This window comes from Osmerus eperlanus, chromosome 28, assembly GCF_963692335.1.
Source record: "Osmerus eperlanus chromosome 28, fOsmEpe2.1, whole genome shotgun sequence".
In the NCBI taxonomy this organism is placed as follows: Eukaryota; Metazoa; Chordata; class Actinopteri; order Osmeriformes; family Osmeridae; genus Osmerus; species Osmerus eperlanus.
This window is the reverse complement of record NC_085045.1, coordinates 7,644,620-7,664,669: the sequence shown is the minus strand read 5'-3', so window position 1 is coordinate 7,664,669 and position 20,050 is coordinate 7,644,620. Positions and strand designations below refer to the sequence as shown.

The 20,050-nt window shown below is 46.2% G+C and overlaps 2 protein-coding genes across 5 annotated transcripts; one reads left to right on the top strand and one right to left on the bottom strand.

Moving 5' to 3' along the window:
- Nucleotides 1–13: 13 nt before the first annotated feature.
- On the top strand, nt 14–3,037 carry dimt1l (DIM1 dimethyladenosine transferase 1-like (S. cerevisiae)). Its single transcript, XM_062454970.1, has 12 exons — nt 14–197; nt 353–426; nt 709–795; nt 881–942; nt 1,048–1,141; nt 1,253–1,302; nt 1,406–1,529; nt 1,688–1,780; nt 1,914–1,978; nt 2,097–2,160; nt 2,360–2,466; nt 2,553–3,037. Exons 1-12 carry the CDS (start codon nt 140–142, stop codon nt 2,593–2,595), a joined length of 921 nt encoding a protein of 306 aa, XP_062310954.1. The 5' UTR covers nt 14–139; the 3' UTR covers nt 2,596–3,037.
- A 384-nt stretch (nt 3,038–3,421) lies between these two features.
- Nucleotides 3,422–19,700, bottom strand: LOC134015445 (kinesin-like protein KIF2A). 4 transcript variants are annotated; one of them, XM_062454961.1, is made up of 22 exons: nt 19,498–19,700; nt 15,252–15,346; nt 14,582–14,704; nt 14,121–14,175; nt 13,870–13,986; nt 13,621–13,665; nt 12,282–12,382; nt 12,012–12,107; nt 11,864–11,918; nt 10,983–11,145; nt 10,581–10,671; nt 10,025–10,088; nt 9,832–9,923; nt 9,487–9,629; nt 9,032–9,236; nt 7,837–7,947; nt 7,676–7,743; nt 7,228–7,344; nt 5,507–5,657; nt 5,219–5,320; nt 4,835–4,970; nt 3,422–4,423 (listed from the first exon to the last, which is right to left on the bottom strand). In XM_062454961.1, the coding sequence occupies exons 1-22, from the start codon at nt 19,556–19,558 to the stop codon at nt 4,338–4,340; spliced, it is 2,277 nt and encodes a 758-aa protein (XP_062310945.1). In that variant the 5' UTR covers nt 19,559–19,700; the 3' UTR covers nt 3,422–4,337. The 4 variants fall into 4 exon arrangements, with proteins under 4 accessions (XP_062310945.1, XP_062310947.1, XP_062310946.1 ...); XM_062454963.1 differs by lacking the exon at nt 7,228–7,344; XM_062454962.1 differs by lacking the exon at nt 13,621–13,665.
- Between the last annotated feature and the right edge of the window lie 350 nt (nt 19,701–20,050).

The following is a 20,050-nucleotide window of genomic DNA, read 5'->3' as shown; positions in this document are numbered from 1 at the left end:
ATGTGCGTCAAAGCTAAAATCCACCTCCTCCGCTGTCTGTCGTCAACACGTGTGTGGCCAACAATTCTCTCCTCTGGATTCTGGATTACGTTACTGTATATGTCAAATTTTCTTTTGGAGAGATCACACAAGTTTAAACATGCCGAAGGTTCGAGCAGAGAAGAAAACTAGGCAGCATCAAGAGGTCAAAAACCAAGGTTTGTTTGAAACGCCAGCTGGCATCGCCTTAAAGTTTAGGAATGTGTCTAGATAATAGCTATCTAGCTAATCGTTAGCATGTTTCTTTGCGTTTGTATTATTTAATGTTTGCATTGCTTGCATATTATATTTGAAACATTTGGATTGCCTTTAGGGATCATGTTCAATACGGGCATTGGTCAGCACATCTTGAAAAACCCATTGGTAGTCAATGGGATCATCGAAAAGGTAAAGCGTTACCCTTTCCATTGTAACACAAATATGTTACTGCCGAATGACCATGGCTTTAACAATGCTAACATGGTATCCACCAGAAGTTAATTGCTTTCCTATATGCTTGCAGTTTATTTTAGTTCTGTGCACACCTCTGAACCTAGAATTGAATTGGATGTCCAGTCACCATGCACGGACAATGCAATAGTGTCAAGTTTTACTCTGCTGATCTGAGTTTTGGCTTGTTTATTGTAGTAAAATTATTTACATCGGTCTGTTTTATATTTGTGTCTAAAGGCAGCTCTAAGGCCGACAGATGTGGTGTTGGAGGTAGGGCCTGGAACTGGAAACATGACAGTTAAACTACTGGAGAAAGCTAAAAAGGTGAGATTCTGTCCATCCAGCAGATATGAAGTTGTCGTTTGAGGACCTAGAAGCTGATGTTGCTGTATTTTGTCTGTGTTCCAAGGTGGTAGCTTGTGAGTTGGATGGCCGGCTGGTGGCAGAGCTTCAGAAGAGGGTACAGTGCACGTACGTTTGTAACAAATACACATGAATCCCCAAAGATAATAGGTTTAATAACAATTGTTGAAAATATTCATGACTAGTTTTGTGACATGTTGTCATCCATAACAGACCTATGCAAACCAAACTACAGATATTGGTGGGCGACGTCCTAAAAACAGAGCTTCCTTTCTTTGACGTATGTGTGGCCAACTTGCCTTATCAGGTAAGAATTGACACTATTGTAAGTCATAATCCCATAACTATAGATATCTGTAGCCCTATTTTGCAGTTTCACACCTGCATCTAACATTTTCTTTGTGTGTCTATTGGTCAGATTTCGTCACCTTTCGTTTTCAAGCTGTTGCTGCATAGGCCATTTTTCAGGTAAATATGGTCTGACGCCCGGTAATTGCTCTAGTTTGTTCCCTGATTGGCTGGTTGGACGCACCACCACACCTATCCACATGTTGACCTTGTGCCATGGCAGGTGTGCAGTGCTGATGTTCCAGAGGGAGTTTGCCATGCGTCTGGTTGCCAAACCAGGAGACAAGCTTTACTGCAGACTGTCCATCAACACCCAGCTTCTGGCACGTGTTGATCACTTAATGAAGGTCAGTGTGGTTTACATTTTCTGGCAACCTAGCAAAACATTACTGCTTTCACATGTACCTAACCACTGAAAGTGGGTTCTTAAAAATGTGTGTGACTTGCCCCATAGATATAAAGGAATATGCCAGAAAATGAAAATGTCCTTGATTCTTTTTTTCAGGTGGGGAAGAATAATTTTAGACCCCCTCCAAAAGTGGAATCAAGTGTTGTTCGAATAGAGCCCAAGAACCCCCCACCTCCTGTCAACTTCCAGGTGAGTCCTGCTGCAAGGTCAATCGGTCGGTAACAGCTTATAGCATAGAGGACTACTTGGTGTTAAATGCAGTTGTTGTGCAGTACATATTTCAGTGAAATTAATTTTTATTTTGTTTTTGTACTCCCAAAAGGAATGGGATGGCCTTGTCAGAATTGCATTTGTGAGGAAAAACAAAACACTCAATGCAGCTTTCAAGTGAGTACCAGGCCCAGACCAAAGACCAGGGCCAAATAAACTTCCTGATCCCTACAGATGGCATTTATCATCATCATGATGAAAGTGAGATGAACCCATATGTCAATGTCAATTGTAGGTCCACAGCAGTTGAGCAGCTGCTTGAGAAGAACTACAAGATCCATTGTTCTGTCCACAACGTGGTGAGTACAAGCTTACCATTCCCTGGACTCGAAACATATTTTATTATTAACTGGTGTTTTATACCAGTTACAGTCAACCAACAGTTAAATATTTTGTCGTCAGGGACAGCAGTCAGCTAAAATGTTGTTCAGCTGTACTGTATTTAATATGCAGTAGATTTTTTGATCAGTGTTCTGTTCCTCCTGCTCATTGGAACAGGAAATCCCAGCCGACTTCAGCATCACTAAGAAGATTGAGAGTGTCCTGCAAGTGGCAGAGTTCAGTGAGAAGAGAGCCAGGTCCATGGATATAGACGACTTCATGGTGTAAGTAGATAGTTGTAGCTCACTAAACCATTTTTTGTTGTTGTGTTCCATCATTTCTCAGTTGTTCATTGATATACTGCCCACAGACTTCTCCACGCTTTCAACTCAGCTGGAATTCATTTCTCATAACCGGCTGAAGACGCAAGACCACACAACAAAGCCATCCTGAGTCAAATGGAACAATCATTCTTTTTCTTATTGGACAGATGAGATTGAGATAGAATGACCCACCTGCCTTAGAACCCTTACCTTATGTAAAAGAAGCTGTCAATGAATTAACAGAAGTGATCTATGCGTAGATTAAGTGTACATATGTAATAGATAAGAGGCAATGTGTACAGCTGTGCTATGAAGTGATACAGGTATATGGTCAGTGTGATGACAGTTACAGATTGAATATCCCTTCCTGCTGTCTGGGTCAGAGAACCTGAGTCTGAATAGCTTTTGGGGACTGTGACTCAGGCAGTGAATGCTGAGTCTCAAATGTCATTTTTACATGCAGTGATTTGTGATGCATGTAATTGCTTAACCTGTATCAGAGACACATGTTTATTAAAAGACCCTGGGTTGATTCATGTAATCCATTTTTATAAAATGTAACGTTCATTAAATCAACCTTTAACTGGTGCAGATAGCAAAAGAAGACAAACATTAAGCCAGGGTCTTCTCTCTTGTACTTTAATAACCTATCTACTGCTGTCTCTGTCCTTAGCTGGTGACGTCATTCTGTTTTATTGACTGCCCTCCAGCGCAAGACCCTGGTCCTGCCTCTAGGTGGTGCTGTTGACTGGGTTCACATGAGGCCACTAGTGGCTTTGTCTGCTGTTCTTGCAGGGCTGCTTCTCCACACTTTGCCTTCCTGGCTGTCTCGGGGCCCTACAGACACAGGAAATCTAACAGCTCAGTGCTTGTTGGCCACAGTATGAATGTAACAATGTCAACCGCAAAAGCCGACTCAAACAGGAGATTTTTTTTATTACTTCAGCCAGCGTAACATCTGGTGCAAACACTGAGCAACAAACCCAGCAGTTATCAGTGGTATTAACTATACATGTTAAGTTGTTTCAATTTTTCAAAATAAAAGTTAAATGGTGCAGACAAAACAATGTATTTTACAGTAAGTTAACAGGTAAAATGGGAAACGAGTGAACTGAGTGGCCACAAAACATGATATGGCACAAAACTCAACCAGACTACAAGTACGGTAGAACATCGTCATGTTGGAGGATATGAAGGAGGAAACAAAACACACTGATTACACTTCCCAACTGCTAAACTCAAGATGGAGAGGAAATAAAAAAAGGGGAAGAGTATGTTTACAGCTACGTATCATACACAGCCAACTGAGGGAGGGGGACACACCAAATCAAGCGTGGCGTTGGAGAAAGGTGGCATACGGATTTACGTTATCACAGTGAACACATGCATATGTGTCCGTAGCGCCATAGTCCACGCACCGGTGTAACATTGACCTACATCGGTCAGCGGGCAAGCCTGTGAACACTCGTTCAACAGAGGAAGTACAAAGAAGTACAAAAGTAAATAAATAAAATGGAACAGGGCCAAAAAAACTAAAGGCTTTAAAAATGTTTCAAGCAACCATCTAAAGAAATGGGGGGAAGGGGGGGGGGGGGGGTTCAGATAAAAAATAAAGCTTCATCCTCTTGTGTCTGATGCCATTTTTTGGAAAACAACCTTGGTTTGTGAGAACTGGGAAATAAAGTGAAAACTTTGAGTGTGATTGTAAAAAGTCCTTTTAGCTTTGCAGCCAGCATCTCAGAGAGCCACCTGGAGCCTCTAGTGGTCATGTTCCGGTATGTGCCGCTCTCTGCTGGCTTGCTCAAAACAAACACAGACCCTGCCACTCGGTCTTACAGGGCCCGCGGTCTCTTGGGATTAATCTGCTTACTGGCATGTTCCTCCTCCTGCAGCGCAGACCGGAATGACTTCACTTTATCTGGAGAGGGAGAGAGTAATGCGAGTTAATAAAATGTTCTAATTTGACCTGAATTTCTAACCCATAATGACAACTGGAGTGTTTACTTCAATAACTGTCTAGGGAGTGTCTAGAAACTATCTTCTTGGACTGAAGAAGAACTGAGAAGTCCAGGATAGCGTTTCTCCCCAAAGATATCCTACGGTGGGATTACATTTAGTCATTTAGCAGACGCTCTTATCCAGAGCGACTTACAGTAAGTGCAGGGACATTCCCCCCGAGGCAAGTAGGGCGAAGTGCCTTGCCCAAGGACACAACGTCATTTGGCACGGCCGGGAATCGAACTGGCAACCTTCAGATCACTAGCCCGATTCCCTAACCGCTCAGCCACCTGACTCCCACTGATTAGCTTATGTCTCTGCTCCCTCCCACCTCGGAGCTCAGTGAGGATGTCTATCTTCTGGTCCAGGATGTGTTCCAGCTGGGTGGCGTAGGTGTCCACGTCGTAGTCCACCTCCTCCGTCATCTCCAGCAGGACCTTCTCATCCTCCAGCCAGCGGATAGACTCCTGCAGCCACAGCAGGGAAATACGGAACCGCTTCACTACATGCCCGTATTAAAGCGATACACCACGACAGGGTGTGGTATGTTGCCAAATAAGCCATGGCAATATGGCAATGCTGCGGTCATATAGGCATGAGGTGGCAGCCGTGGAAGAAAAAAAACAACAAAACATGAATATATGTTTCTGGTTTGAGTGTGAACAAACTGCTGTGAGTTGCGAGGCGTGCGAGGCTGGGGTGAGAAGGGTCTGACCTGGAAGACAGCGCGGTGGTCCTCCAGCACCTGCTCCTCCATCTCCACCATCTGGGACACGGCCTCATGGAAGGTGAAGAGCTGCGGGGACACCTCCTCCTCCTGGGAAGAGACAAACCCAGCACACCCCAGAGAAGAGTCAGGGAAGAACACTTACTGAAAACAATAAAAGGCTTTGAGGGTTCATAACTAAGCTTGTCAATGTACATCTCGTCAAAAGGTAAACACACTTCCACACACACGTTGTAATGTCTGTAGCCGGTATTGAGAGGGAAAAGTGTTTCTTACATTCTGCTCACAGAGCAGTTTGAGGTCATCTCTCTGAGGGGAACTCCCCAGCCAGTCCTCATCGTCCAGCAGGTCTATCTGGTTGACGGTGTGGTTGTTGGCTCGACCGCCCTCCACCAGCTGGTTGGTGTCCACGGTCAGCTCCTTCACCCTGCCGTCCCGGGGAGAGCTTGTTACGATGGGAGTGGGCTCGCAAGTCACACACACGAGCAGATATGCACACGTTTAGACAGACACACACACACATACGGGGTCTCCTTCGCTGGGGTCAAAACATTGCGGATGTCACAATAACATCTTGTGGAGCTGGGGAGGGTGATGAAGACGTCCTTGGAAATGTTTCATCCCACTGAATAGTCATGAGGTGCAGTGTTTCCCCTAGGTTTACAGGGGGGGGCGGCGACCATGTAGAGACAGAAATGACACGCCATCGTGTAAATAACATACACAAAGGGGGTGCCCCCTAATATAATGGTAGGGGAAACACTGAGGTGACTGTAGTGACCGCACCAAGCCAATATGGTCCCACGTCCATGGAACAATCTCTACAGCTCGGAGAGGCTCCCGGGTGATTGAACATCACTTGATTCGTTTTTTCTTTAAAAAAAAGCCAAATATCACAAAAAGTACCATTATCACTTGAGCTTGGTTTAAATCGAGGGTCGCAGCACAACAAAGAACCTTCCTAGCTCCAATCAGAGCAGAGGGCCTGGACAGTGCTGTATTTAAACACGGGTATCTGTGTGGCTGGGGCTTGTGTTTAATGAAGGCTGACTGAGCTGATAAGGTAATACTGACCTGGTCCTGACCCAGCAGGTAGAGAGCTCATCCATTAAGACTGGGGATGGGAGAGGGGGGGGGGATTATCACTGTGTGGTAGCACAAGCCAAGTCTAATGCCTTGTTTGGGAACACCACCAGCACCACAGGCATGGCCTCCTCTCGTTAAAGAGCCACTGACTAGAGTCAAACACTGCCGAGAAACCACCTATGTCGAACGTTCGGCTCATTAGCAGTCGGATTTAGTGATGACTCGCTGTGTGGAGGACTCTGCAACAGTGACACATCCCGTGTCACCTGGGATAAACAGGCCCGGGCTGTTTATGGTGTCATGTAGCGTCAACAATATATGGAAAATGGAATGAAGCGTTGGGCCAGGAAATGATTCAAATGCACGTTGCACGCGCACAAAACACACACACACCCGCACACACACACACATGCTGAAACACAAGTGGCATTTTTGTTGTTATGCAGGGATGAAAAGTCATAGCATATCACAGGATGAAAAGAAATGCCGCATGCCCAGGCTGTAGAGGCAGGGGAGGAGGCAGAGGAGGTGGATGATTAGAGGCATCTGCAGGTGCAGAGATGGGCTGGAAGGGTGGGATATGATGAAAGGGGGCATTATGCACCAGCCATTCAACAGTTCCAAGGCCACAGAATGTTCTTTAGTAGTGTGAATGCCTTTAATACATCGAGTGAGCGTGGAGTACTTGTAAGTAGTACATGCAGCCATGGTAAGGGTGTTGAAATGATGTGTGTACTTGTGCATGAAGAAGTGTTCGTGTGTCTGCCTGTGTGTCAGTGTGTGTTTATCTGTATGTGTGTGTGTGTTTGTGTATCTGCCCGTATATGTGTGCGCGTCTGCCTCTGTGTGTTTGTCTGCCTGTGTGTCAGTGTGTGTATTTGCCAGTGTGTGTGTGTGTTTGCCATGACAACCTGCTGGGAGAGGTGGCAGCAAAGTCATCAAACTCAAAGGTGTGTGTGGGCGAGAGTTCGGGGCGACCTCCCTGGGAGAAAGGGATGTCTGAGGGACTGATCCCAAACTCCTTTACCCTGCTCAACGACCACCACCCAGCGCACAAAGGGACAGGGACAACAGCAGGAGAGAGAGAGAGAAGGTGAGAGGGTTAGACAGAACTACTGAGAAGGACAGACAGGTCATTTTTTATTTAAAACCCTCACGTCATTCATTACACCATTGAAGAAATTATTTGAAGTAATTCCATTTCAATATTGTTAAAGCAAACCTGTCCTTATATAACTGGGTCAACCCCCCCCCCATCCCCACCCAAAAACTGTTTTCTTATTCTCAAGTGACACATTAGCCAGAGATCAGGTATTACTGAGGAGTGTTCCAGTCATTCCCAGTATCACAGTGTCCTACCTGTTAGCGTAGCGTAGCGTGTTGAGGGTGTTTTCGCAGGAAGTCATGCCGGGAGAGATGGTGGCGATCTGACCAGGATGAGAGGAGGCAGGGGGTCAGGACAGGGATGTCTCGAGACAGGAAGGGTGGAGAGGGGGAGAGCCAAGAGAGATGAGGCTCACCATGCATGTGCGGGAGTTCTCCCCGATGAAGGAGTCTCGGAGGACCTGGGTGAGCTTGCTGGCCCTGAACGGTGTGTGGGGCTTGTTGAGGCCCAGTGCCCTGATACATTCCTGAAAGGAAGAGAGAGAGTGATTGAAAAATAAATAAGCTAGTAGCCAGTCTGCTCCAAGACCCCCCCCCCAAAGCTGTAAACCTAGGGGAAACACTGCAGACCCAGTAATTAGAAGGTTTCAACACCTTCTTAAACAACAATGACTATTCAAGGAAAGCCCAATTCAAGGACACAGCATTGTTTGAGACACGGATCAAGGTTAATGACTGGTTAAGGTAATTCTTATCATGAGAACTATCAGGCTTACAGAACACACCACGGTTACTTCTATTCTGCACAACACATAACAATTCAAGCACTTTCAATGACCCATGTCCATTTATGTCTATTTTCACAAACTATCAAGGTCTTAAGAAAATCCTTGTCTTCCATTCAAACTTTCAAGGACCAAGGAACCCTGAGTGAGTGCAGCAGTCCCATCCCATAACGACCCTGCGCTACCAACAGAGACAGCTGCTACTGCTAAAGGCCGATTTATACTTCTCCGTTTTTACGGAGACGGACACAGGGAACGCCCTCTCCGACGAGGAATTCCCTCTCCGTGCCCTCTCCGTGCCCCTCGGAGAGCTCTACGTGCACCTCCTGATTTTCCTGACTCTCCGTCTGTCCGTCCGTCATTTTACGGATACCCCTTGGCTGTGATTGGTCCGTATTAAGAACCGCTTGCATCAGGGGCGGGGTTGTCGTGATAAACAGGACAAACAGAATCCTTTGACCGCCATTGCTGTAAGTTTTTACAATTCATATTTCAGCTAAACAGTACATGTAAATCAGCATCTGAATTAAAATGTGACGAGAAATGGGCAGTGTAGTTTCTGAAAATGTGCGTATTTTATTGATGAAACGGCTAATTTGTACATTTGCTCCGACTTCTCGATAACCTAGGTAAATAAACACTCGATGACGACTAAAAAAAAACGTTGCGCCACCTACTCTTCTGGCGGTTAATTGTTTTCAGCACCCACAGCCTTCGGAGTACTATAAATTCAATCAATCCGTCCGACTCCGTCCGTCCGTAACGGAGTCGGAGAAGTATAATTCGGCCTTAAGACTCTCCCCGGTGCCGACCTCTGCCCTCTGACCTTGAGAGCCAGCAAGCTCTTGTTGATCTCGGCGCCCTCCAAGCGCGTCTGGCGGTCGGCGCTGGACGTGTCGGCGCCCCGCTCGTTGCCCGCCAGGTCGATCAGGGAGAACTTGCCATGCATCTTGCCCTTCCGGCGCAGGATGATCTGGAACACGGCGTGGCTACGCGACGAGTGGGCGTTGGCCGAAGTCTGGCCCGACGTCCTGGTGGAGGAAGATATGTCGATGAAAGTGCAGAGAGAGAAAGAAAGGAAGAGAAAGAGAAAGAAAGGAAGAGTGAAAGCGAGAGAAATATAGAAAGAAAAAAAGAAAGAAATAGTAAGAAAGAGGGTAGATATGAGACGAGGAGAGTGTGAGAGAACACGTTCAGACATGACAAACGGATGCTCTGTCCTGAGGTGGCCATGTTGCAGTAGGCGGTTTGTGCCTGCCTCCTCTCGCCTGCTCCGCTCACCTGCAGCTGTTGCCCACTTCTATGAGCTTGAGGACGTCCTCGGTACAGCGGACATCCTTCTCCTGGAGCCCCACCACCTGCACTTGCTGCCTGCCGTCCTCCAGCACGCGCAGCTTGGCCTTGCGGTTCAGCAGGTCGAACACCTGCAACCGCAACCCAGAAGCTTGTACGGGCAGCGCAGACATTACACTCCCAGCAGCATGACAGTCTAAACCTTTGCAACGCTGCAATTTGTAGGCCGTGGAGACAATACAGTCCGACAGAACCTCAAGTTCACAGAGTTGAACTTTTCATTTCTTTATAAAAAGAAATCTAGAGTCAAATGCTTTGTTGTGAAATGCTTACCTTTCCACTGTAGATCTCAAAGAAGGTGGCATACACCTGAAGGTCCAGCTTCTTGTAGTTGGGTTTCTTCAACATGAGAAATACGTCCCTAGCTGCAGGAGAGGTCGAGGGATTACGGTGTTTCAACAATAATACGATCAGGGTGCTTTAAACTGTCCAAAACAAAACTCACAATCCACTAAGAATTACTTACCAGCTAATGCATAAATTCCTTTAGAACAATCCTGGTTCTTTCCAGAAAAATCCCCACCCATAGTCTGAAACGCAAACACATGCATGAGAACCCAAAATCCAAATTTGTGTACTAAAAGTAAATGTCCAGAAACTAATTTGTTTATGTGGATCAGGGGTGGCACCAGATCATTTTTTATGCAGATGCTGAGTGGGTGCTAGATCATTGACAGGGAGAGCTGCAAAATTATATATATATATATATAAATACTATTAATAAATGAGCAAAACTTGGCCCCTCGTGATGCTAATTTGAATGGAACTGCAGTTGTGCTACCTGCCATCTCTGCATCCGTGGCAAACGTATCAGCGGACTGCTCCGTGTCAGGTTCCGTACAATTAACATCCGATTCTCCGATCGGATTTTCCAGAAATTATTTGGGTGCTTTGCTTTGGTATTTCTTGGGGGTGCTTCAGCACCTGCTAGCCCCTCCCTAGCTCCGCCCATGATGTGGATATTAAATACGGTTATAGGCATTTTCTATAGAAGGAGACGTGATGAGATGTGTGTGGCTCACGTGTGTTTTGCCACTTCCTGTCTGTCCGTAGGCGAAGCAGGTGGCCATGCCGCGCTCAAAGATGGTCTCTACCAGGGGCCTGGCGGTGAACCTGCAGGGGACACAGAACACACCTGTCACTGGCTACATACACACACACACACACAACACCTCTCATTATACACATAGAACACACCTGTCACCGAGTACACACAACTGTCACAAATTATATACACACACACAGAACACGCGTGTCACAGAGTATACACACACACACACACTCTACACCCCTCAACAAGGTCTCTGGCAGTCAATCTACATCACAAATAACTGGACTTTCAAAGCGAATAAAATGAAGGCATTAGAAGCGGTGTCTTTCCACCAGAGAGGCCACCGTCCCAGTGTGGTAAGCTGCTGTCTCACCTGTACACCATCTCGTTGGTGGTGCTGTCGTCGAAGGCGTAGTCGAAGCGGAACGTCTGGTTCTCCAGGTAGCGCGTCAGGTCCACCTTCTGCTTGGGCTCGTGGACCATCACCACGTCCTTGCTGGGGATGGTGATCACGTCCAGGTCCTTCACCGTCAACTCTGAGCACGCGCACACACACACCCCTTATTTTAAGATGACCCTCTCGATGCATTCTTTCATTGTCCATATTTTTTTCTCACATTACATTTACGCATTTAGCAGACGCTTTTATCCAAAGCGACTTCCAAGAGAGAGCTTTACAAAAGTGCATAGGTCACTGATCATACCAACGAGATAGCCACGAACATTGCAAGCAGCCAAAACATGAAGCATACATTGTGAAAACCAAATAAGTGCCAAAGGGAAGAACCATAAGAGCATGTAGTTAGACAAGTTACAATTAAACAACATTAAACTCAAAAGTGCAAGTGTACCTGTAGAAAAACAATCAACAGTAAAAAAATATTTCACAGCGAGTACAAGAATTTAAATCCGTTACAACCAACCAACAAGAGCAACAAGTCTCTCAATAAGAGTCATTGTGATCCTGGAGGAAACTAACATCAGGTCCAGCCAAGCATTCCTAAGTACCGTTGTACTCCCGGAACAAGTGTGTCTACACTATCATGATAAACGCAATGAGTCATCAGTCTTTAGTTGGAAAGCAAAGATACCCATAATAACACACACCCTAAAGTAATATCATACACCCTCAAGTAATATAATTCACTCTCCAGTAATATAATTCACCCTCGTAATATAATTCACCCTCCAGTAATATTATACACCCTACAGTAATGTAATTGGCCCTAGTGTTGTGAGAAAGGTACCACTTGCCTTTCTTGTTGAGTGGCCGTTTCCTCACACAGACACATATTCTGTGCTCTTCGATCTGAAAACACACAAAGATTTAGATATCCTGATTACATCTGAGCTGCGCCGAGTGTTTAGGGGCTCGGGTTAAACAGGACCGGTCACCGCTCACCAGGTCTGCGGCGGTCAGAGGCCGGTAGTCCAGACTGGCGCGGAAGTCTCGGATCATGTACAAGATCTCGTAGTTGGGGATGGTGGTGTCCACTTCCTGTTAAGAGACAGACGGGGCACAGGCACATATTCACTCGCCCATGTCGTAAGTCATCAAGCTCTGGGATGAGACGTCATGGCAAAAGAAGATGTCGACTCAAAACACCTCAGTTTTTAATGCACGTAAAAGAATGGAGTGGTTGGGATGTGAGATCCAGAAGAGGAGTGTTACCTGTGCTCTCTTCTCCCTCAGCTCCTGCTGCTGTAGCCTCCGCCTCTCCCTCTTCTCCTGCAGCTTCTCCACCTCCTTCACACAGTTAGACTTCCTCCGTGCTGGAGACAAAGAGAACCCCCCCCCCACAGAGCAGGAGATCACAAACCCTGGTTCCCCTCGCAAGACACACACACAGCATTCCTCTCAAAGGAGATCCCCTCTTCCTATTTTGGTTCAGTTTCTCCCTTTCTGTGTCCGTGAGTCTTTCTCACGACATTATTTTTCCCCCAATATCTGGCAACGCCCTCGTCCTATTCTAGGAGGAGGCTGACAAGACAGGAAATGGCAGCTCTAAACAAGCTCTATACGACAGCTCTTTAAAGACGTCTCTATGCAGCTTCTGTGTGGCAGCTCTATTGCCCACAGGAAGTTACAGCGGGCACGAAGGGCCGCCTAGAGAAGCTTGCTAGCCAGCGATATGTCCCAGCCTCCCCAGTCTCTCTCAAACGGCCCTTCATGTCTGGCCGGTTCCCAATAACACTCAGACACTGCTTCATGAGGTGGGGCTCAGAAAAGATGACGTCACGGACACAGTTCACACTATTAGGCTCATTGCATGTTTTTAGGCATTTTGTGACTTAGGACTGAATCAGGGTCAATATCACAAATGTAGCATGAAACAGGGATCAAAGTATTTGTTTTGCACACATTTAGACATGCGCAAAATAGCCCAAATCCCCAAGAAACTCCAGCTGATTAGTGCAATTTCAGCCAAATTCACCATTGTACCACATAATTTAAGATGAACCAAATTTCAGTAGTATCCACCATCAGGTTTCAGAAGAGAATTTAACACCAGAAAGAGAATCTGTAAGCACCACCCCTCCTCCTCCTCTCCTCCTCCTCCAGAGCAGAGACCAGCTGCAGCCCAGCGGTGCAGGCCAAACACCCCCTCCATGTCACAACAGAGGGAGGACTAATCTGTTGTAATCTGGGGGAGGCAAATCAGGTCAGAACCAGGTCAGAACCATCCAAGCAAGTGGGTGAGGGAGATTTGTTTGAGGGGACTGTGGGGGTGAGGGAAGAAAGGAGGAGGGGTTGAATCCTGACTAAATCCAGACAGGGGACAGGTCATTTAGCCGGGCTGAAAGCAGCGCTATCAGTCTCTGTGTGAAGCCAGAAGGCCCGTCTGCTGGCTGGATTGCCTTAGTGCTCTGCTCCCCCAACTCTAGCTCGGGAGACTTTCAGGCAGGAAGGCTTTCAGTAGAGCAGCACAATCACAAGCCTAGAGGTTGCTCAACGGATAGCTGTAGAAGTCAGACAGCTAGAGGAGGGGGGGAGGGAGGGAGATACATACAAAGCTGTCCAAACTCCTTTCTGGGTAGCTGATGCATGGAAGAGTCTGCGATAAACACGTGATCAACAAAGACAACATAAGCATTTCCATCAGCTTTCCAAGGAGGCCATATTCAAATCGAACTGTGGCGGCAACTGAACAAAACATTACTGTGTCAGATGACAGGCAAGTCTGAAATCTTTCAGATTTCCCCGTCTTCCCTATCTCTACGCCAGCAGGCGTCGGAAACTTTCAGGGTGTGTGTGTTACCGTTCTGCAGCTGCTGCTGGGTCTGGGCCTGGCTGGGTTGGGCTGGAGGCTGGGCCGGGGGAGGGGGGGCAGGCTCCGGCTGGGGGGGTGGGGCTGGTCTGGCTCGTGTGGACACCACTGGAACATGAAGGGTGGTTATTATTGGAAAATAATAAAATGACAAAGTAGGTTTGTTACATTTCAGAATTGACCCAAGAGGGCCTTTGGAGACAGAAACACAATTTAGAATGGAGGCGTATGTGGGAACACACCTCTGTTTTCCTTGGATGGAGTTTCATTCTTAGTGGGGGCTATTGTCCGCCGATTCTGCAAAAGAAACTGGTTTGTGAATGGATCCCAAAATGCAATGCGACTACTTGGTTTTTCTTGGATCTACAGTCAGAATAGGAACCCGCTTTCCCTTCTTGTCATTCAGATATCAAGACAGCCTCCCAATTCTGACTCCTGTACCATCTGACTCGCGACTATTACAGAACCAAGGGTCGCAAAAATAGACAAGGCCCAAAGTATCAGATTACTGCGTATTACTGAAGATCTCTTTGTTCTCTACAGCCGTTGCTGGTGTCCTGAGGCGTCTGTGAAAGCGAAGGCTTGCTTCACAACACACTTGCTGCTCTTATGCTGATCCGTTAAATATAAACAAAGTGCCCCATTGTTGGATCTGGGGAGGGGGGAGTTATGGGGCACTGCTAGGAGAGGACACAGGGCTCACCTTGGCGATCTTGCTGACCTTCACGGAACTGGGCGTGGGTGGGGGCGGAGTCTCTGGGCTTGGGGCGATCTCTTCGTCGGGGCCCAAATCGGGGTTTAGTGCAAATATGCTCTCCAAGTCGATCTGTGGAGACGGTAGGGGGTTATATATCACGCTCACCAAGTCAATTCATGTAAGAGCAATAGAAATGTGCAGAATAAACGATCCACCCCGCTGTTCAATATCTGTGTAAATGAGTAGGCAGGTGACACGTTCAAAAGACCAGACATATCGATGAGCATGCCTTGGATCAATGCCTGGACAGAGGGATGGGGGGGAAGAGCGAGAGCGAGAGTAGAGGGAGAGAGAGGAGAGCGAAAGAGAGAGAAGAGAGGGAGAAGAGAGAGAGAGAATACAACAGGAGGATTCTGCATTCAGCTGCTAACCAAAGATCACATACTAGTCTAGTATCTAGTCCAAGTCTACTGTACAGGCTTTCTGAGCTCATTCATATTTAGAGCTACAAGATAAAACCAGGAAAGGGGCTTTGTCGAGCGGAACTGTAGAACATGCCGGATGATTGTGTCATCTCTCCGGCTCTAGAATGTCTTGGGATCCATTATTCATGGGTCTGGGAGAGTGGAGTGGATGTTTCCGGAAGCTGCAGAGGCTCGCAGTACAACTCCTGTACCTCTTTCCCCTTGGTGTCTCCGTTCTCGATCCACTCCACGGTGACACTCTCGTTGTCCTCATTCAGAGAGGTGACCATCGCCTGGTGTATTCGGCCTGTAGAGAGGAGAGAGCACGTGTTCAGATAACAGCTGTAGATGAGGATGTGAGGATTCCGACTTGAGGGGCTGGAGGAAATTGCATTGTATCCTGGGACAGACAGGTCCTCCTGACTGAGCTGACACACACACGTGGGCGCAGTGCAAATTTAACTTTTTTGTCGACCTGCCAAAATGGCTAGTAAATGTTCAAATTTGACCAACCACTCAATAGATTACCATAGTTTTTTGGCTGGTGACTGAGCATACTGATGATGGTGGCATGGCGTAACACCGACAGCCATTAGCAATCTGTATCGCACATGCCTTTAATATGGCCCTGAGGTTTCCCCGAGGAATAAGCAGGGGCGCAAGGACAGTGTGACCTAACCCAGACAAACCCAGATTCCAAGAACAAACACGTTTCATCATAGTCCCTCGTGAAAATGAGTTTACGATTGTGTCAACGCTAGACAAACTTGTTTCTGAAAACCCCTCCGCCCTCTTGCTATTAAAATATTTGAACATGCAACGAACAACCAATGCAGGAACAGTAGTGTCTATTGTCAATTAGGCTACACATCCCTCTTAGCCAATTGCAGCAGCACATCGCTTCACTTAAGTAGTGCTTTCGAGAAACACGTGTCCTATCACAGTTGCTGTCGGTGGTCTCAAACTACCCAGCTGCTTGGCTGCCTCCCACCATAATCACTGGTTCCTCCACCTCTCATTGTCTTGTCTTTCGCAGGGCCTTGGCCTGACAGCACTGCAACAGCACTGCCGGCTCACAGTTGAAAGGGACGCGCCGTGTCCTGCCATCCATTATTTAGAGCTCCTGCCTGGCTTGAACGCTGCTTTTAGTGTTCTCTGACTGACTGACTCATCAGCAAATAGACCTGCTTCTCTTGTGAGGTGGGAAGGAGGGGGGGGGGAGCGAGAGAGACGAGAAAAGGCGGTGGGAAAGGCTCCAACAGACTCCCAAATGTCCACGCACAGACCCACATGGGTCTACTCCCTTACGCTAACAGAGAACCAAAACACAAGGATGACAATGGCTGTGTCTACTACCGCGCACTTGTGCACTTCGAGCACTAACTTTCAGTGCTTAGGGCGCATACACTGACATAACCAGCAGAATTCAGTGCACTGAAAGTACCTGGATGACGCACTGCAAACGGTCAAAAAATGCAGTGTACAATGATGGACACTACTCGCCCTAAACGGGCGCCATATTGGCTACGTAGCGGAAGAGGAGGAGCCCTTTCGGCAGCTTTTCATTTCATTTCTAAAATAATGGCGGACGAAATGACTCGCGAGCAGATTCGCCTTAGATTCGCGGGTGTCACAATCAGATTTGCGTCCGTCACTTCCCGCCAAGTGGTTAACTTAAGTGTTCCATTTGAGACAGCACTACTCAGCGACGGAGTGCACTACAGATGTAAGTGCACTGTATTGCAGTGCACTGTATTGCAGTGTACTTAGTAAAATGCGTGGTAGTAGACACAGCCAATGTTTGGTCAAGGGTTAGTTCATAATTTACTCAGTGGAGTCTAAGAGGTAGGGGTGAAACACAACAGCGGGGTGAGAAAGGGACAGGTTGGCCTTGATACACAGAACTGCACAAGGCCCTGCTCTGCTCGACAGTGAACATGACTTAATCATGGGGACAGCCTCTGGTGCTGTGATAGAGAACCTCTTGTGCTCTTCACTTCGGCAGAAAAAAAACAAATACAAGCTCCTCTAATGAAGAGTGACTAGATTCAACAACATGCTTCAGCTTAAGTGTATCCTTTCGTCAAAAAAGCACAAAAAAATGTATTTTGTTCACCTCCAGATGTTTTTTTAAATCTTATTTCTGCTAGCTATGGAACATGCCGCCGTCTGTTCCTCAGGGCTGGCTGTAAGATGTAGGCCTGGGCGTTTAAATCCAATGTCGGTTGGTTAGGTAGGTTACAGAGCCGCACTGGCAACGGCAGTACTAGAGTTGAAAACCACGCGAGACACGACACACACGGAACAGGAGGGCCCTGAGCTGGCTAAGAGACACTGGACTGTTCTGAAGAAGGATTAAATTGGACACGCATGCACACAGGCTCCCTGACCCACACAGACCTAATAGGAAAATCCACAGGCCTAAAACATGCAAGACATACACCCACCACTTTTTACCAAGTGGATAAGGAAGGAGGGTAAGTCTTCCAGTCACATGTGTTAGGCAACAACTTTGGGTGCGAGGAAAAGTGACACTTCCTGAGCTGATAAGTGTCATATAATGCAGTGACTACTGCCATGTCTAGGTATAAGTAGGCTTTATGTTCAAAGGTCACCAACAAAAAGCAACGAAGAGGAGGGGAGGCCGCCTCTCAAATACAAATGGAGACAGGACAACATACCTGCAACCTTGACTGCTTGGGTCATGATACACTGTAGAGCATGCTGACATGCTGCATTAGACACCAGTCTAACCTGTTCATGTTATTACCCATGCTGTTAAATTGTCGAAGTAACTCAATTTACTTCAAGAAGCTGTTAGCCTAATAGCTGTTCATTCACAGCCCAATCAAGACGTACTGGAGGGAAATCTCCACCTGCAGCTGACTTGATACCTACAGATATACTGCACACTGTTCACTACAACAACAAAGACGCCCAGGTGGATATCTGTGTCACCATTACATCAATGAAGAAGAATTCTACCATCTTTAACGGCCAAAATGGTTGAGCTTCAAATATGTTTATATCAAGACATGGGCATCATTTCAATGCAGAAATTGATGCAATACAGTAGATAATCCACATTTAAGATTAAGTATTTCTGATCCCATTCAGAGACAGCGAAAACATTGGACTGTTCTGGTCTAAGCTTTAGTGTTCGTGATGCCAGCTATAAAACTCAGTCAAAGAGGAGGTCATGATAACCTGGGTTTTGAACAGAGGCTGTTATTCAGCTCATACATTATCTTTGCCTACTTTCCCTATTATGCACTATTACTAGTCAGCTAGCTAACATTTGTTCAGTTCATGTGAGAAGACACCACTGCCCGGCCAAAGCCAGGATCTGGAGAGCTGCAACAGATGGGGTGGTTGGTGGTTGATGGTTTGAATCTTGGATCACCAGCTCCCATTAACCCCCCAATGCGTGGAAGCAAATTCGGTCTACTCTGACACGCTCACTCAATTTCAGATCCGGTCATTCATACCCTACAGACAAGTTATAGTATCTAGCTATAGTGGTTAAAAATGAAGGTATCACAAGTAGTCATCATGCCCATGACCAGACAGTATCGTAACATGTCGTGGTAATTTCTCATCTACGCTTACTGCTATGTTGCTGGAATAAAATGTAGCTAGCTAGCTAGTCACCTAAAGATTTACAAAAGGGGGCTGCGTAGTCAGCTAGTAAGAGAGAAAGCTTATCTAGCTTGTTTATGGCTATTACATAAATTATATTTCTATATTAGCAACAAGCCTCAGGGATGATAAGTAATACTAGCTAGCTAGGCTAGCTACAGTAAGTGGCAGTGTTTCATGTGGGACGGAGCCAATGTTAGCCAACAAGTTATTGTCGGGCAGGCTAACTATCCAGCTAGACTCTTGACTACCAAGATGGGACAGGTTTGCGTAGGCTGGATAAACTAGCATTAATGTTTAGAGTTGGCCAGAAAAACCAACGTAAATCCGTCTAGCTACTACTAGTACCAGAGCTAGTTAGCTCGTCAGGCTAGATACGTTAGCGTCTTGAATCTGTTACCTAGTTTAGCTAAATTAACATTAGCAAGCGAGTACTTTGTTGATTGTGTATCTAGTAATGCAACAAAGCCCGTATGTAATGCTACCTGACGTTATTATGTTGTGTTTGCGTTAGGTGTTACTTGGCCGACTCGGTGATTGCTAAGCCAGCAACTTACACCGGTTTGCAGCAGCTAGCTAGAGCTAGCGTTCAGTCCCAGCGTCAACAGTTGTTGTGCGACCAGTAACTACATCACCACAGCAACAATGCAAGGAAGCTAGCTAGCTAGCTTGCTAGTGGATTGGTAGCTATCAGCTGAAGGCTAAAACTAGCAAGTATCTAGCAACAGTAGCTAGCTCTAGCTAAGTAACTCAAATAACTTGCAGCGAGGGAAAAATCTATAGGGGCTGGAAAATGACCGGTCACTGTAAGAAACTTACCATCGCTTCGTTTTATTTCCACAAAAACGCCAACGATGATCTTCCCAAAACTAGCTGCCATTCTTCATTAGTTAACCTAAATGTCTTAAATGTTTAACAATATGTTTATTTCCAAAATATATATAAATCTAGTATGCAGAACTGAAATTTGATCGGAGGATGCAGGGAGGGACAGAAACAGGATTGAAAAGAATGAATCAAGTCATGCACGCAGTGAACAAATCTTTGTAGTGAACCCGATGCTATGAATCATTTCCCCCAAACGATTCATGTGTAACGTTATATGTACTGCATGGTAAAGTGAGTCATTTTAGAAGATCTGATTCAAATGATTTGAAATATGGACTGCGTCTGAACAGAGGTTGCCAAGTTTGACATATCCCCCTATAGAGGTTTTTTAAACAAGAATCTAGAGCTTTTTATATTTGATCTTTATTTAGGCAAAAAGAATAAGGTTGTAGTCGAATGTGCCTAATGTTTTGGACAATTGATTTTGTTCATCTGTTTTATTGATACTTTCACTGATGTTTAGCGACATGCATTTTTCAGAATT

Excerpts from the sequence above, each read along its gene's own strand:
- dimt1l (XM_062454970.1), top strand. The coding sequence starts at position 140 with ATGCCGAAGGTTCGAGCAGAGAAGAAAACTAGGCAGCATCAAGAGGTC. Across the intron at positions 943-1,047 it reads CAGAAGAGGGTACAGTGCAC|ACCTATGCAAACCAAACTAC; the intron begins GTACGTTTGTAA and ends CATCCATAACAG. Across the intron at positions 1,142-1,252 it reads TGGCCAACTTGCCTTATCAG|ATTTCGTCACCTTTCGTTTT; the intron begins GTAAGAATTGAC and ends TCTATTGGTCAG.
- LOC134015445 (XM_062454961.1), bottom strand. The coding sequence starts at position 19,558 with ATGGCAGCTAGTTTTGGGAAGATCATCGTTGGCGTTTTTGTGGAAATA. Across the intron at positions 10,089-10,580 it reads CAGGAAGTGGCAAAACACAC|ACTATGGGTGGGGATTTTTC; the intron begins GTGAGCCACACA and ends TTTGCGTTTCAG. Across the intron at positions 7,744-7,836 it reads AGAACTCCCGCACATGCATG|ATCGCCACCATCTCTCCCGG; the intron begins GTGAGCCTCATC and ends CATCCTGGTCAG.